This window comes from Molossus molossus, unplaced genomic scaffold, assembly GCF_014108415.1.
Source record: "Molossus molossus isolate mMolMol1 unplaced genomic scaffold, mMolMol1.p scaffold_m16_p_11, whole genome shotgun sequence".
NCBI classification, from domain to species: Eukaryota; Metazoa; Chordata; class Mammalia; order Chiroptera; family Molossidae; genus Molossus; species Molossus molossus.
Genome location: NW_023425346.1, coordinates 73,430,012 through 73,447,505, shown reverse-complemented (window position 1 = coordinate 73,447,505; position 17,494 = coordinate 73,430,012). Strand labels below are relative to the sequence as shown.

Genomic DNA, 17,494 nt, shown 5'->3' with positions numbered 1-17,494 from the left:
CCAGGGGCGCCCTGACAAAGTTAAGGTCAAGTTAGTGTCTTATCTTGGGTGGCTCAAAATTACCGCATCGCGTCCGAGCGCTGCTCCGAAAGCTGTCACTCGTGGAGCTGCTGGCTGTGCCGGGAGGGTCCAGTGCGCTTCTTGCGCTTCGAGTTGGGGCCGCTCAGGCAAGAACAAGGCCACAGCGCCGGGGTCTTCACGGTAGGTTCTCGAGCGGGACGCGCGGGTTGGGAGGTTGCGGTTTTCTTTGGGTTTGGGGTAAGATCCATCGAGCAGGGAGCTGGGGCCAAAAACTAAGCGGGCTGGGCCCAGAACTAAAACCCTGGCTTGGGTGTGGGGGCGGGGGTACGTGCAAACGCGTAGAGTGGGGGCCAGGCCCCTTTCCCCTATACACCCGAGCGCCGCTGCACATGGCGAACCCTCCCCAGCCAAAGCGCGGCTCCTGCCGCAGCCGGAGCCGCCATCGCCATGTCGTTGAACTTGAATGGTTCGTCCTCCACATTTCCCTCTTAGGCGGTCAGCAGGCTCTTCTTTGGGGTTAGAAGGATACTTGCAGAGAGAAGGTGCGAGAATTTTGTGCATCCCGGACACATACAGACTCGGCTGGGGGGGGCCGCAGCCGTTGCCCTAGGTCCTGAGCCGCCGCAGGGCTAGTGTGCAGTGTCCCGGGAGCCATTTTAGGAGAAAGATCCAGGGGCGTCGACTACGAGCTTGGGCCGGGGATGCAGATGGGGAGGCAGATAACTGTGCTGGCGTTCTGGGCTGAGAAGAAGGGGGACGAGCTGGAATCTGGGTAAGGGTGCCAGCTGCGAAGGGGGTACACACAAGGATGGGCAGTTCTGGGGGGCGGGGGAGGTTCCTTGCCCTCCAGTCGCCGCTGATCAGTTTGCGCTGTATTCCGAGCCAAGCCGAGGTAGGAGGGGGGCGGAGAAGGGTGAGTGGGAGGGAAAAGGGGAAGGGAGGAGAAAAAGAGGAAGGGGGGGTACATTGGCCAGAAAATAGATATGAGCTCCCATCACCCGCCTTTTCTCTGTCTGTCGGCATGGTGGGCAGTACTCACTTCATGGGCATTGCGGTGGCCAGGGACAGGGAGGGAAAACCAGCTTCACAGCCTGCACGCCTGACCTGGGCGTAGTGCTGAGACTCAGGACAGTGCTTCCCATTGCTTAGAGGAATCCTGGGGAGAGGAGCAACTTCCTAACCTGGATTGTGGGATTTAGGTTTTCAGGAGCTTCTTTCTGAGAGTCTGATTTTACCTTTGGAACACTCTGGCTCTTCCGGAGGCAGGAGCCCAGGCCTTGCCTGGACCCCTAGGCTAGGAAAGAGACATGAAGTAGCCACCAAGAAGGGTGATGCCTTTGGGGCAAGTGGATGGGGAGGTCCTCAAGGCCAAATGGCATCAGAGGGGCTCGAGCAAGGAGACAAGAGCTGCTGAGAGATCCTACCCTCAAACCAATGGACTTAGGGGGAGGGTGGTGCAGTGACTGTGCAGGCCCAAGGACACTGAAGAAGATTAGGGGAGACCTGGCGACACAGAAGCCTTGGCAGGGCTCCGACGCAGAGAAGGGGCTGGATGTGAGGTGGGCTGGTCCCAGTCCAGGCCAGAAAGCAGAGAGGGCCAGGAGGGCAGTGGCACCAATGGTTTGTCTCTGGCTGAGGGGAGAGCTGAAGGCTGAGCACCCTGAGAAAAGCAGGATTCCAGATCCTTTTGTTCATCAGACTCCGCAGCTTCTAGAAGGGCCACAGGGTGTCTCCAATGGTTGAACTTCCTCCTTGCTTTCGCATTGGGAGAGAAAAAGACAGAGAGGCTACAGGGAGCAAGATAGAGGCTGTGACACAAGGCTAGGGGAAAGGAGAAGAGAACATCAGGAGACAAACAGAAAAGGAGACAGAAAAGTAAGAGGAATGAAGAAGAAAAGAAGAAACAAGAAAGGGGAGTACATAATTACAGAGGACAGGAGAGAAAGAAATGAGAAGGCTGCAGAGAGACGAAGGAAGAAAGAGACAGGGACAGAAAGAGGAGGAGAGAGAGCGACAGGGCCCAGTGGGCAACAAGGCCGTAGCCCGGATGAGCTCCTGGTTGAGTTTTGGAGTGGGTTTTTCGAGGCTGGCACTCGCGCTCCCGGGGTCAGGAGTGGAGAGAGCCAAGATACTCTGCGGCGAAAACGCCTGGCAGAGAAATATGTAAATCAGGACTCCTTGCGCCCCGAGAGCTGCGCAATCACGCCCCTAGAACCAGAAGCAACAAGCTCCTGGCTGGCAAGCTGCAGAGGTGGCGGCGTCGCGGGGGAGGGATCGGTTGCTGGAAGGGGTGTGGAGAGTGGGAACCTCACACCCTCACACCTAGTCCCCAGTGCCGGGGCCGGGCCGTGGCTCCCCCCTCTGCTCTCCGCTTCTTTCCCTTCCCCCTTCCTCCCCCTTCCTCCCCCTCCCTCCTCCTCCCCGCCAGCCTCGGTCCGCGTACTTAAGCGGCACGGGCGGGCGGCCCAGCCGGGCGGTGGCAGATGCACCCAGCAGTGGCAGCCACCGGCGGCGCACAGGTGACCAGTCTGCGGAGCAGCCTAGTCAGGGGGCGCCCAGGGAGATCTGGCTGGAGAGGGAGGTCGATCCGCCCCCAACGCACGCGTCTCGGCGCCAGGAGCCGTCCCGGGCGTGTTGGCGAGCGCTGATATAGATATAAGGACATTTCTCTCCATGGCGTCACGTGACATAATTACCACCAGAATCAATCAAGATGAATTGCACGTCAGCGCCCGGTGGGGATTTTTGCTTAGTTGATCCTGGCCCAAGCCTCTTGTGCAATCAATGGCTCAGGTTGGCGGTGCGGGGAGCGGCCCGGGGCTCGCTGGCGCGCACGCCGCGGAGCCATGAACGACTTTGACGAGTGCGGCTCGAGCGCAGCTAGTATGTACCTGCCCGGCTGTGCATACTATGTGGCCCCGTCGGACTTCGCCAGCAAGCCGTCGTTCCTGTCGCAACCGTCGTCCTGCCAGATGACTTTCCCTTACTCTTCCAACCTGGCGCCACACGTCCAGCCCGTGCGCGAAGTGGCCTTCCGCGACTACGGCCTGGAGCGCGCCAAGTGGCCGTACCGCGGCGGCGGCGGCGGCGGCGCAGGGGGCGGCGGCGGCGGGGGTGGCCCCGGCGGGGGCGGTAGCAGCAGCGCGGGGGGCTACGCTCCCTACTACGCGGCGGCGGCGGCGGCGGCGGCGGCGGCGGCGGCCGAGGAGGCAGCCATGCAACGCGAGTTGCTCCAGCCCGCGGGCCGCCGGCCGGACGTACTCTTCAAGGCGCCGGAGCCGGTGTGTGCCGCGCCGGGGCCGCCACACGGCCCTGCGGGTGCCGCCTCCAACTTCTACAGCGCGGTGGGCCGCAACGGCATCCTGCCGCAGGGCTTTGACCAGTTCTACGAGGCCGCGCCCGGGCCCCCGTTCGCCGGGCCGCAGCCCCCTCCGCCGCCCGCACCGCCTCAGCCCGAGGGCGCTGCCGACAAGGGCGACCCCAAGACGGGGACCGGTGGCGGTGGGGGCAGTCCCTGCGCCAAACCGACCCCTGCTTCGGAGCCGAAGGGAGCGGCAGAAGGCCGTGGAGGTGACGGCGAGGGGCCCCCAGGGGAGGCGGGGGCTGAGAAGAGCGGCGACACAGGTAGGCACCGGGCTTGGGGTGGGCGGCTGGGCCCCGGGGCCGCGGGCGCGGGGGGGCGGCGGGGGCCTCCCTCCGCTTGCGCCGTTTTATGTGCTACTTTATAAGCGTTCGAAGAGGTTTATACATCCTATAAGATTTCCCGGGCCGTTGTAAAGCGTGTTTACGATAGGAAACCAATTTAGGTGGGCTTAAGGTAGACTTCGAGGAGGACATTAATCGCTGCAGAGAGTTTTTTCCCCAGTTTGAGGGGTGTGCGTGCTGGAGACCATGGAGGGAGGAAGGGAGGGGAGATTTCAAACCAATTTGTGAGTATGGACACTGGAGCCTCCTGTTTTTAAGGAGGGGGTTGGGTGGGGAGAGTTTGATCCTTGAACTGGACTTTATCCAAGCCTCTGGCTGATGAGAGCTCCTGGCTGGAGTCAGCAGATGCCCCGGCGCGCTCTTGTTTCTCTCCCTTCGGTTTCCAGCTCAGTGCCTGCCTCGCGCCCTGCTTCCCCACCTGGGTGCCAGGCTGTATGTGTGTGTCCGGGTGTGAACACACGTCCACGCCCGCACTCTCTCCTGTGCCCGCCCATATATCATCCCCCCCCCCCCCCCCAGGACTCAGGCAGGGCCTTTCAGCAGCGGCAGGGGATGTCCCCAAAGGGCCCAGGCCTGGCCCTAGCGAAAGCCTGGGCGGGAGGGTGGGCGGGGGTTGGCAGGCAGCGGCCTCTCTCACCCCTTGGTCTCTTTGCCTTGCAGTGGCCCCCCAGCGGTCCCGGAAAAAGCGCTGTCCCTACACCAAGTACCAGATCCGCGAACTGGAACGCGAGTTTTTCTTTAACGTGTACATAAACAAAGAGAAAAGACTTCAGCTCTCTCGGATGCTCAACCTCACTGACCGGCAAGTCAAAATCTGGTTCCAGAATCGCAGGATGAAGGAAAAGAAACTGAACAGAGACCGTCTGCAGTATTTCACTGGAAATCCCTTATTTTGAGAGCTCCAGGAAGCACCCCTCTCCCCCAAACCCCACTCACTCACCCTCCTCCCCACCAGCCTGCCTTTGGCAGGCCCAATGTCCTTGGGTTTAAGGACGCCTCTTCTCTGTGGAACTCCACCATTCCTTCCCACGGTCAACTCGGTCAACTCGGGACCCCCCAGCGACCACTGCTGCCTGCGGACGAGGCCGAGGACTTGGCCGAATGGATCCTAATAAGGGGAAAATGGTAAATGCAAACGTCCCTTTACAATTTTACCGCCAGTGTGCTGTTGTTTTCCCTTCCTCTCTCCAGGTCCCTGTGGGGACGCTGTGGGATCTGTAGAGAGTTAGGCCCGGGCTGCAAAGCACTTGTTTTTGTTCTGAGTTTAAGGGACCCTGTCCTTCCCCCTTGGTGAACGCAGATTATTTAAACTCTGGGAAATGTACCTTTGGTTTGTCGTTTCAAGGCATGAGTCACTGTCTTTTGTGTGAATAAATGGTTTCTAGTAAAATGGAGGTTACAGCTTCAATACACTGTATGGATTTTCCTCTTCGAATAAGTTTAGTGTCTGATTAGGATATTTAGTGGCAAAATCTTCTCTCCCATACAACTGAAAATCAATTCTGTTAAAATAAGAGTTGTCCTCCCCACCCCCACTTCTAGGCAATATTGGTTTTTAAAATCATTTTAGGGATGAATTTCTGAATTGAGGATGTGACCCTGGTGCTGCCTTCTCCAGATGGTGAGGCTGGGGCAGCAGGAGTGGAAGTAGTACCCCCCACACACACTTAGTGTAGTGAACTTGGAATTTCTGGAAAAAAACAACAACAACAACTATTTTTAAAAACTGGTTAGAAAATCCAAATTCACTCTTAAAGTGTCAAGGATCCAAGGTCCCTTAAAAGAAGTACCCAATATTAGAACCCTTTATTGAAAAAAAAAGTTTACTGAAAGGAAGTTATCAGTGGATAGAGAGGTCTTGGGATACTTGTCACAGTGAGTTTGGAGTAGGGAAGACAAACCCCCTTCCTAGAATAAGGCCTGGGCTGCAGACTGAGTTCTCACCATATTTATCGCTTCAAGTTAAAGAATACGTTGGGGGGTGCACTGCACTTTATGTTGCAGGACCAGGCCAGGCTGTTTACAAAACCTTGAACTGTCTAGACAACACCATAAAAACCAAAGTTCTAAACAACTTAATTGGGTTATATTATACACCTTCTGGTGGGCCCAAAAGAGATTTCCGCAATGTGCAATAAACTGGAGGAGTGAGAAAAGCTTCTCTTTCTCTGAAAAGAGTAAAGTGAATCTTATGACTCTTAACCTCTCATAAGCCCAAAGTAAAAAAATAAATAAATCCATAAGATATACAGCACCACAGACCTCTTCGGAGGAGGCATGAATTTCCAAATGCAAATTTTTTAAATTGCCAAAGCTTTTGGGAGAAGGAAAAACATAAGTGCATAAGTGTACGCCTTTGAACTTCCAAAATGTCAAGGTCATCACCTTTAACCTTTCTGAATAATTAGGCGCCTTAAAGTTCTTCTGTGATATTCATCTGCCACCCACTCTCACACACATATGCTCACACATATAGATCCCCACACACATTTATGACCACACAGAATCATATGGGGGCTCACCATAAATCTAAGCAAATTCCTAATTTCAGGATCAATAACCTTAATTTCCCTTCAAGCAGTTGTGTAATTCAATAGCAATTGACTTCTTTTAAAAACATTAGTTAGATTAAAATGTCTACCAGCATGCTTTTAATTCAGCTACAAAATGATGGGGTATTTTGGGGGGAGTCATAGGTAGTAGTCCCCTTTGCTCTATGAAGACCCTCGGTTTTAAAAGCAGGCATTTGAAAAAGGAAGTTATATTTAGACTTACACCTTCGTTGTATTTTTAAAAAATTGTCACCTTGTCAAATAAATTATTGCACTTTCTATGACATGGAACAAAAGAAAATATATTGTTTTCAAAAGCGTCCCACAACCTTTGGTGAAAGATGCAATAGAAACAAAGTCTACAGTTGAGTAATTTCGTTTGGAAGGGGATTCCTTTGTTTGGAATTATGGGCGTCCGTTAAAATGTCAGTGCCCTAGTAGTATTAGTATGATCGTTCCAGGAGCTTAAAACTGGTTTATTTCTTTCTCTCTCCATCTATCTTTCCTTTCCTTTTTTTTTTTTTTTTTTTTTTTACAATGGCTAAATGTAGCAAGCTTGTATGTCCACCACCTTAGGCAAGAAATACCATTTTCCGTTTGCATGGCCTTGAAGAGCCACACGGGGGCGTGCTCACGTTCCAGAAGCCGCGGTCCGCGGAGAGGCGGTGGTACCATATCTTTGCATTACTAGATTCTAATAGGCAGTCTCAATCCGTTAGAAACAGGCGGCCGCTAAGGTGTTCGTTTGCTGTTTATTTGTTCTAAGCAGCTATGAGGTGTGGGAAGTTGTATAAAGACAGAGAAAAGGTAACTGCCCTGATTTCTGAAAATATTGATCACCTAATCGTTGTCTCCTTAAAGATAAAGCGTTTGCAAAGACTACCTTGTAATAACCCGGTGGTGTGGAGGAGAGATTTTTAAAAGGCTAATATGTGCACTTCGAAGTAGGTTATAACACTACGAGCTAATTAAATTAGGGAAAATGAATTCTTGTTGGTTTGAATGTAGAGAACGATATGAAGATAGGACCACCCTTTCCCAAAAACATCGTCCCCCTTGCGCGCTCTCCGACCTCCTGAGACGATTAAAAGGCTTTTGTTTAGGACAGATCAGGGCGCCGGCAAATTAACTGAGTGTGGTACCAGAAAAAATAGGACCCGTCGGAACTGAGGAGGGGGGTCGTTCTAGGCGAGGAAGTCCCCCCTCCCGCCAGGTCGAGCCTGACTCCAGTGACTATGGGGTGGCGACCAGGAGGCACAGACAGGCCTGTGAGTTGGGACGCCCGGGCTAGGCTGATGCATCTGCTGGAAGCGGCAGATTGTTTCGGTTAGCATTTATACTCCTAGGCGTCGTGGAATAGGTAATGCAATGGAAGCAAACGGGCTTTGCATTTGACAGACTACTGGTCACCCTTCCAAAGCCGCCTGCTGGCCATGAGCTCAGAATTTGATTTGGAGACCAGCAGTTTTTGTGCTTACTGCCGTTCTCTACCGGCCTTCCCTGGCCCCCTTTGTAAAGTCCCTGTCGTTGGGGAGGGCCTGTGTCACTATCTCCAGCCAAAAGGGAGGTTCCAAAAGAGAGGTCTCCAGGACATAGGTTTCTAAGGATGGGTAGCTGTCCCTTCTTCTTCGAAGTTCATTGTGAGGCGCATGAAATCCCTGGAATTAGAGCTGGCCAGGTCGGCTCCCCTGTCTCTGTCTCCTCCCTCCAGACCCAAGGTCCATCCCTGGGAACTGAAATGGGCTCCAGGGTGGCTGGGGCTCCATGAGCATCCCAGTAAGGCGCCAGCTAAAGGCATGGGTGTTCCCTGTGGGCACCCCAGGCTCCAGCCTGTCAGACTGTGGGTCCAGCTTAGATATTGTGAAGCGACATTTCCCGGGGCCTAATCCCAGCCTCAGTCCACGTGGGGTGAGAACTCCCCTCCTCAAATGTCGTTGTGTTCCTCTTTAGGCAGCTCCAGCGGGGATGCTTGTGGCTTTGTGGGGCCCCTTGGCCTTGGCTGGCAGCCTCTGGAAGACCACGGGTGCTCATCGGTCTGCAGCTCCTTTTCTCCTGGCAGCTCCCAAGATGGACCTGAAAAGGGCCAAGGGATTGGACCAGGACTTCTGAAAGCTGCAGACCTGATCCCTCCTGATCGGTCAGGTCTATGGGGCTCGTGGAGGGAGGTCATGTATCTTGTGTCTCTGAAGTCCCAAATCTTGAAGTGGAGGGAAAATGCACTAAGTAAGGAATCTTTTGTGTCTGCTACCGGAAAGAGTCCCCTTGGCCACCAGCTCTTTTTACACATCTCTATAGACCCCTCATGGAGTTGGTGGTGACTTCCCCAGCCTCCCCATTTGCTCCTTTGATTTCTTTTTACATTGGCTGGGAGGTGCACAGTACAACCCCAAGGGACGCCTTGGGGAAGCAGGCTTTTTAATTTGTCTCCATCCACTCTGTTCAGACTGGCACAACCCTGAGGCCACGCAGGGCCCAAATTCAGGGCAAACCTAGGAGCCCCCAAGTTCACTCAGGCCCAGAGCTGCTGCTCTTCTTCCCGGGGACAAGAGAGTGTAAATGCAAACCACTTCTTGATTATAACTGCTAATTTCTTGATAAAGCGACCCTTTTAATTTTTCTCTGGAAAGAGCTGTGCCAGGGAGAAGGATATCTTGGTACAAACATGGATATTCATCTCCTTTATGGTGCAATATTGATTTATTATTAATGGTAACTGCTCCCACTGATCTAAAGATGATCGAGAAGAGTGGCTATGCAGCTACATTAAATACTCGTAAGCAAAATAAAGACTGGCCTTAAAAGCCACTGCCTTTTCATTTCATTTGCTTCATCTCAGCCTTAGGGTCTTAGGCAAACTTTCCATCTTCCCCTGCCCAGATAATTCTCTTGTATTAAAACTATTTTGCTTGATTTTTATGATAAAATCTGTTTGCAATATTGGCAGTCTCTGGCCTCAAGGAGCTGGTCTGAAAGCAGAGATTTGAAAAATAATAAAATAGAATTTTGTGATAATTCAAAATTATATCTGATACACATTTTTTTTTCTTTCTGTGAGTGAAGAAGACCTGTTTAAACCAAATCCAGTGTTGGGGTGAGTTTGAGCTCCAAGCCACTGGGAACTGAAACAGAAAGGCCCTCAAATTCTGAAGGCAGACCCTGCCTGTCCTGGTAGACCTATCCGCTCCGCTAGGAATCGCTGTTTTTTAGCTTGGTTGTTTTCTTTATGTGTGAATAAATTTATTAAAGGGCATTTGATGGGCATAAAATTCCCAATTATATTGAACAGTCTGCCTTCTGAGTGGGATAGGGAAAATTGAACAATCAAGTTCCTGGCAGCTTCCCTGGCCGAGATGGAAAGAGACAGTGTTGGAGCGCCAGGCTGGTGTCAGGGCGCCTGCCGAGAGCGCATGTAGCGGGCATTTTGTCCAGCCCTGGGCACGCTTTGCCGTGGCTGCGATGATAATCTCTGCCTTGTGAGAAAGCAGTTTTCGGGGTGCTGGTCAGTGGTTGTTAGCTTGGAACGGGACCTTAGCAGCAGACTAGAGCCAAAAGTTGGTTTTTTTCCCCCTGCCGTCTTCACCCCCACCCCCCACCCCCGCCAAGCTTAAAAACAGACAACCCTGCAGAAAGGTAATGTAATGTTTAACCCCCAGGCTTCTCAGGCTTCTCTGCCTGGGCATCCCGCAGCCCGAGCAGTTAGAGGCAGTAGGCTTTTAACCTGACAATGATGTTGTATTTGAACAGCTGCGTAAAGGTTTAAAAGGTCTGTCTCATTGCCACCGCGGAGTTTTTTTTTTAAAGGGGTTATTGTTTGGGCGAGGGCACTGCGAGGGGACAGGGGAAGCTGTCCCAAGGCCGAAAATAATGTCCAATCCCTGTTTTTCCATCAGGCCAGGGGAGACTCCTTTTGGGGAGGGGCTGACAAAAGGTTTTTGGAAAGGTTTCTGTGACGGAGCGAGCGGGCAACTAGGTCCCCCAGAAAACTGATGCGCTTTCATTAGCATCGGGCTACAAAGAACTGTTCTGCTGGGACGGAAACCCAATTTGCCCACAAGTTCAGTCTCTGGGCCTGAAATCCAAGGCCAGCCCATAACAGGGCAATGTGGGAAGAAGAAAACACGGATGCCTTCCGGGATAGAGAACTGGTTCACCATCAGAGTTAGCGGGGGCCCTTTTCCTCTCTCGGATGCAGTGAAAGGGATCCGGAAGCCAGAGGACGGCTCCAGCGCCCTAGTCTGGCCAGGGCAAGCCTTTGGAAGGAAATCAAGGTTAAAGTTCCCCGCTGCTGCCCGAGGCCAGAGCTTCCAAAGGGTTGCTCACCCGCCTGCAACCAGAGAACGAGGGAGGAAGTTGTTGGAGAAGTTTCTCATAAAACTCTGAGTTTCCATGGTGGTGATGGTGGTGGTTCTTTAATGAGCTCAACCACAACCCCAGACCAATCCTCTTTATAGAACTTTTCCTCACCAAAGGAAACAGAGGACTAAGGTTCTTCCCCCACCTCTTCTTTTTCTCTCCCCTCTTACCCAAGCAAAACCGTGTCAAATAATTTTAGGAATTGTCCAAAACTATAAAACTCTACTTCTGACAAAAGTATAGCTTTTAATATTTGACGATTTGTGTTAAAACAAAAAATTGACCTTCTTGGTTAGTAGCGAAGGGGAAAAATCAATAGTATAATTTTCAATAATTCATAAAGCGAACGCCATTATGCTAAATCCTAACTATTAATCTTATCCTTTACAAAGTCTCGATTGATTTGTTAATAAAATATCTTCCCGTGTGTGGCAACAGCGGGTATAACTCTTTAAAAACCTTCAGAAGCAAGAAAATTACCAAGTAGCCCAAGAATGTAGATGAGAATTTTATTGATCGCCCTGATTCTTCTTAATATATATTAATAAATTCCACAACCTTTTGTACCTTGCACTTGTCAGAAACCAATGCTTTTACAAAATCCATAAAAGGAAACATTTTTCTTTGCAGAAGAACTAAATGACACCTTTGTATCTCCCTCTCTCCTGTTTGGCCCAGTCAGTTTTCTAAAACTTCTAGAGTCTGAGAGTGAGAGTTTTCTTATGTATTTGAAAAAAAAATTACTTTATTTCTCTCTTCTGCTTTGCCCTCTATTATCAGGGTGTGTGGGGAGGGAAACCTCGGTTTAGTTCTCCCTCTGGGAACCGGAGGGACGCTTTCGCGGATAATGAACTGCTCCGGCGAGGGATTGTCTCCGGTTTGAAAACTCCCAGCGCCAGCGCGAAAAGGTCGGGGTGTGGTTCCTCGGAAAGCCCAAGGCTCAGCGGAGGAAACCTGGAGCCCGGGCGGGCAGGCCGAAGGAGAGGGCAACGCGCAGGGCCGAGCGGGTGCTCGGGGCTCCGGGCCGGCCAGCTGCGTGGCCTCCCGGCCCTCGTGGCCCTTCTCGCCTCTGCTCCCCAGGATACCTTGGCCGCGTCTTTGCGCTGGAGATCTTTCCTGTGAACCCCTGGGGTGGAATGTCTCCGAGCCCAGCGAATCGACTCACCTTCCCAGGCTGCCCGGGGCAAAATTAACCAGCCTGGGCCCCCACCCCCGCCCGGGCCCAGCCCTCACGGGAGCGTTCTGCCTGGGTGTGTGCGTGGAATGCTTCTATGTGCTGGCGCCGCGGCGCTCCGGCTGCCCTCCCTGCGCGTGTCCTCCCTAGGGCCCTCCGGCCGAGCCTTTCCTTCCGCCTGCGTGGCCCAGAGGCCGGAGTGGGGGACGCGAATGGGGCAGGCGGGCCGAGCGAGCCCCGGGTAGGCTGGCCGGCAGCGGAGAGTGCTTGGCCAGTTGTCTCCAGCGCGCACTATCTCTGGCGCGTAGTAGATGTCGCTGTTGTCCGTGCTTACGCGGCTCGCTGGCCGGGCTCTGGAGCACGTGACCTGCGAGGAGGCTGCGGCTCAAGGCCATTTTCAAATCTCATTGGCTTGGTTGTCATGTGGTCGGCAGAGGCATCCACAATTACACGGGGAATGTTTTCCTAGAGATGTCAGCCTACAAAGGACACAATCTCTCTTCTTCAAATTCCTCCCCAAAATGTCCTTTCCCAACAGCTCTCCTGCTGCTAATACTTTTTTAGTAGATTCCTTGATCAGTGCCTGCAGGAGTGACAGTTTTTATTCGAGCAGCGCCAGCATGTACATGCCACCACCTAGCGCAGACATGGGGACCTATGGAATGCAAACCTGTGGACTGCTCCCGTCTCTGGCCAAAAGAGAAGTGAACCACCAAAATATGGGTATGAATGTGCATCCTTATATACCTCAAGTAGACAGTTGGACAGACCCGAACAGATCTTGTCGAATAGAGCAACCTGTTACACAGCAAGTCCCCACTTGCTCCTTCACCACCAACATTAAGGAAGAATCCAATTGCTGCATGTATTCTGATAAGCGCAACAAACTCATTTCTGGCGAGGTCCCTTCGTACCAGAGGCTGGTCCCTGAGTCCTGTCCGGTTGAGAACCCCGAGGTTCCTGTCCCTGGATATTTTAGACTGAGTCAGACCTACGCCACCGGGAAAACCCAAGAGTACAATAACAGCCCCGAAGGCAGCTCCACAGTCATGCTCCAGCTCAACCCTCGCGGCGCGGCTAAGCCGCAGCTTTCCGCCGCCCAGCTGCAGATGGAAAAGAAGATGAACGAGCCCTCGAGCGGCCAGGAGCCCACCAAAGTCTCCCAGGTGGAGAGCCCTGAGGCCAAGGGCGGCCTTCCGGAAGAAAGGAGCTGCCTGGCTGAGGTCTCCGTGTCCAGTCCCGAAGTACAGGAGAAGGAAAGCAAAGGTCGGTATGAGCTGAGTTGCCACCCCAGCGGGGCGTGCAGCCCGGGAACCCGGCAAAAAAGGAGCACCTGGGTGCCCGACGCAGAGCCCTGGTAGCTCAGGCAGGGCCCGACTGGCAGGTGCTGCTCCTCCCAGTTTTTAGAGGGGGCAATCTCAATCCCGAGATCATCCCCACCCCCCCACCTCTGCCCTGGCCCTGGCCCTCCTGGCTAGTCCTGGCCCCCATGCTGATGGCGTCTGGCCAGAGGAAGGGCTTTGCTGGGTTTATTTTTCCTGAGCTAGATCTGAAATGCAACAAAAGAGTGCAAATGATCTGCAGCTCATAAACACGGCCCCAGAACCTCCTTTCTCTTGCTCAGATTTGCAGTCCCAACTTTGTCTTTCACCCAGTTATGATTTTAAGGTGGTTCAAGGCACCGTGTTTGTGTTTAAGTGTATGCACCCCGCATCCTGCGAGCTTAGGGGCGGCAAGGAGAATGAGATGGCTTGGTTGTTTGGCTCTTGGGCGGGGGGACAAGGGCTTGTTGCCTCTGCAGGGCTAAGTAACCTTGGCTTTGTCTGGGGAAAGTGCCGCGAGCTTTGCAATTCATTTGCAAAGGGGGCAAAGGCGGAGGGGGGTGGATAGAATCTGCTTGGCCCAGACGGCAGAGCCAGCCTTAGGGCTGGGCTAGGGCAAAGAGCCTGGGGCTCTGGTTTTATTGAGAAGGAACTCTGCCCTTGAGCCTCTCTCCCAGTGCCCAGAGGTGGGCCACATTAAGGAGCTTCATTTCAGGGCAACGCTTTTGTGTAAGAAGGCATGAGAATTCAGGAAATTCGGGGGTTCAACAATGCCCAGGCAGGGCGGAGAAGGTGTATTCAGTTCCTTGGGTATGTTTTAAAAGACAATGGGCACCTACCAACCTGGTTGTGGGGCTCCCTGACTGCCAAGGAGAAGTGAGGAAGAAGTGGCAGACTTGGAGACCTGAGGCAACAGTGGGGTTGATTGGTTTGTCCAGGCTGTGGCTTGCTTCTTCTACTTCAGCCCTGTTATGAGCTGACCACTTAGACTGTTGCTGGGAAGACCCTGAAAGTTTACTATTGTACTAATGTTTGGTGCAGGTCAGAAAGCTGAGAGAGAGAGAATCCTGACACAGAGGGCGAGGTACCCACCCATCAGGTCATTTGGGGCATTTAAACTAATCTGGTATCAATTACAAAGCCTTTCCAAGGCCCACCTCATGTGAGTAATGTTTAATACCATTTTTAATACCAGTATTTCCCAAAGCAGCCTGGCTGCCAGCCGGGTCATGGCCAAGGGTACATTTGAACCAACTGAGAAAAAAAAATTCTTGATTTTTTTTCTTCTTCTCCCTTTAATTTTGTTAGAGGAAATCAAGTCTGATACTCCAACCAGCAATTGGCTCACTGCAAAGAGTGGCAGAAAGAAGAGGTGCCCTTACACTAAGCACCAAACGCTGGAATTAGAAAAAGAGTTCTTGTTCAATATGTACCTCACCCGCGAGCGCCGCCTAGAGATCAGTAAGAGCGTTAACCTCACCGACAGGCAGGTCAAGATTTGGTTTCAAAACCGCCGAATGAAACTCAAGAAGATGAGCCGAGAGAACCGGATCCGAGAACTGACCGCCAACCTCACCTTCTCTTAGGTCCGAGGCCCGTGGGAGGCCAGGATCGGAGAGGGGACACCGAGTTCCAGGGCCGAGAGCTGGAGGACTGGGAAGGCGGAAAAAAAACCTTCATTGCTCTTTGTTTTTTATTTTGTTTTGTTTTGTTTTTTTCCTGCTAGAATGTGACTTTGGGGTCATTCTGTTCGTGCTGCAAGTGATCTGTAATCCCTATGAGTATATATATATTAAAAAAACTAGCACGTGTAATTTATTATTTTTTTCATCGTAATGCAGGGTAACTATTACTGCGCATTTTCATTTGGGTCTTAACTTATTGGAACTGTAGAGCATCCATCAATCCATTCATTTATCCAGCAATGTGACTTTTTCATGTTTTTCCTAACACAAAAGGTCTGTGTGTGGTTAGTACATGAGCCCATGGCGTTTTGAATACATCAGTACTTAAAAGTACTTAAATTACATATATATTTAAAAAAGATTAAGAAAACCCACAAGCTTTGGGGGGAGGGGGACTAAAAAGCACATTACAATGTATCTTTTCACAAATAAATTTAGCAATTGTCCTTGGTGAGATGGAATATTGACAATTTATGCCTTGTAGCCTTTCCCTTGTGGTGCATCTGTGGTTTGGTAGAGTATAACAGCAACCTGTCCTTTCTGTGCATGTTTTGGTCGCATGTATAATGCAATAAATTCTGGAAAGAAGTTTGCTCCCTCTGCTTTATAAAATGAAAATTTGTTACAGTGGAAAAGAAAGCCTTTGGTGAGATTATCTTCTGTTAATCTGCTTGTTTGGGGCAGTGTGGGGAAGATAGAAGAGGTAAGGATGTGAGAGAGAAGCTGGAGGAGGCCTAGGGTCCTGAAATTTGGCAGTGGGGGGGGGTGTGATAATCCAGCCTGGGTGTTCAGTTTCCGTAGTTGGGAAGAAGGGGAGTGTTCTCTCCCTAGCCCCCCAATGATTGAATTGAATTCTCAATGGGTGTGAGTTTCCCTCTAGCTCAAGCCTGGTAAGTGTGTGCCCAAGCTGCTTTTTCCTCAAAGCTCCCTACTTATGTGCCTTTCTCTCTTTGGTTTTGGTTGTATTATTTTTGATGCTTTCAGTGGGGTCTTGGCAATATCTGGCTGGCATGCCATCAGCAGGGGCTGGCTTGAAACCAGTCTTGCCCACCTGGAAGCCGTCGGGCCTCCTTTGCAGGAGCAAGGACAAGCAGCAGCTTAGCATTGCATCGGATCCAATTCTGCCCCCCATTTCCTCATTCTCACCCCCATTCCAAGCGCAAGACAGCCAGGCCACAGCGAAGCAGAGGATGGGTGAGTTGTTCCATCCCACTTTGTCTTAGTTTCCTTGTGGATGGATTTTATGCTCAGTCATTACCTTTTAGTGGTCCACATGAAATTTTTTTTAAAGGAAGAAAATATTTATTTCCCCTAGAAAATTCTCCCTCTATTTAATTACAAAATGCTGGTTGGAGCCACAGAATCTAGGAGGCAAGAAAATGTACAAAGGTTGACTGAAAGAATTTGCAAATGAACATAACTTCCCATGAAGTCCAATGTTCCAGCTGCCGCCATGGCTTGGAAAACCCCAGCTTTCAACAGTATATATACTGGAGGATCCTCAGCCCAAGAGAGTCCAGACTATCTAGTTCTGCCAGGGAGAAGGAAAGAGAGGCCTTGGAAAGAATTACTGACAGAGAATCCGTTACTCCAGGTTGTGCTGCAGTTTCAAAGGCTCTCCAATAGCTTCAAGCAGTTTCACAAAACACGTTCTTTTAACCCCCCCCCTCTTTTCCCCTAAGAACAATCCTATATTTAGGGGCTCTAAGTGTTAGAACTCTCATCCAGGGAGTCTTTGGCAGACTCTGTATTTATTCAGAGTTTTAAACTTCCTTCTCAAAACCAAGAACCTTTTCCAGTTCTAAGACAGAACCTTTTAGGGGAGCTATTTCCTAGGAGTGGGAGAGAGCGATGTCCGAATAAATGCCAGGTTGGGAACACTGGAATCAATTTGCCCCAGACCTCCATTGGTTCAGCAGGAGGGGGGCAATTTTAACTTTTCCGTTCCCCCCACGATGTGGAGAACACCACTAGTTGTTGACAGGGGGCCACATCTCAGGAGGAAAACCGTGCTACAGGCAAAGGCAGCTCCTCTGGAACAAAATCAGAAAGCTAATGGCAAAAACAATCAATCAGGACATAAGTAGCCATTTCCCCCTTCCTTTCCGGGGCTCGGGGTGGGCTAGGAGCCCTCCAAGGGTGAGCTGGGCAACTTGTAGAGCAAGGAATATATCGTCCGCCGCCTGCACCAGGCTGCTTTTGTCTCAGTTCCCAGCCAAGCTGAGGCTTTGTACCATGGATTTGGGAGTGACAATGGGCATTTCCCTCAGATTCAAGGCTGCCCAGCATTACCGCTGGAGGCAAAAAAAAAAAAAAAGATCGGAAGAGAGTGGCCCAAGGACCAGGCCATTTTAAAGACATTCAGACATCTACTTGGAGGCTTCTAAGTGAGAACCACACGAAGAGGCCCTGCCTTGGGAGATGCGGTCTCTGCTAGCCTCGTGGAGGCAGGGTTGGGTGGCAGGCGGGAGCGTGTCTTGCGCTAGCATTTGGGTTCTGCCCTATGGCGTGTTCTCTTCCAGGGCATTTGCAGCAGTCCTGGAGAAGACAAGGCACCCTGGCTGCCACTGTGCGCGCGGTGCCGACTCGCCTTCCTGCCGGCCCTTCCAAGGGCAGACAGAAGCCTCGGCCGTGGCCGCCATCAGGCCCAGCCCGTGAGCCAGGCCGCCCCAGCTCACCCGT

At 51.8% G+C, this 17,494-nt stretch overlaps 2 protein-coding genes across 2 annotated transcripts; both read left to right on the top strand.

The window, feature by feature from the left end:
* Positions 1–2,797: 2,797 nt before the first annotated feature.
* Positions 2,798–5,226, top strand: HOXD11 (homeobox D11). The gene is made up of 2 exons (XM_036254903.1): positions 2,798–3,645; positions 4,387–5,226. The coding sequence occupies exons 1-2, from the start codon at positions 2,868–2,870 to the stop codon at positions 4,620–4,622; spliced, it is 1,014 nt and encodes a 337-aa protein (XP_036110796.1). The 5' UTR covers positions 2,798–2,867; the 3' UTR covers positions 4,623–5,226.
* A 6,890-nt stretch (positions 5,227–12,116) lies between these two features.
* Positions 12,117–15,397, top strand: HOXD10 (homeobox D10). The gene is made up of 2 exons (XM_036254704.1): positions 12,117–13,071; positions 14,436–15,397. Exons 1-2 carry the CDS (start codon positions 12,117–12,119, stop codon positions 14,711–14,713), a joined length of 1,233 nt encoding a protein of 410 aa, XP_036110597.1. The 3' UTR covers positions 14,714–15,397.
* Positions 15,398–17,494: the final 2,097 nt, after the last annotated feature.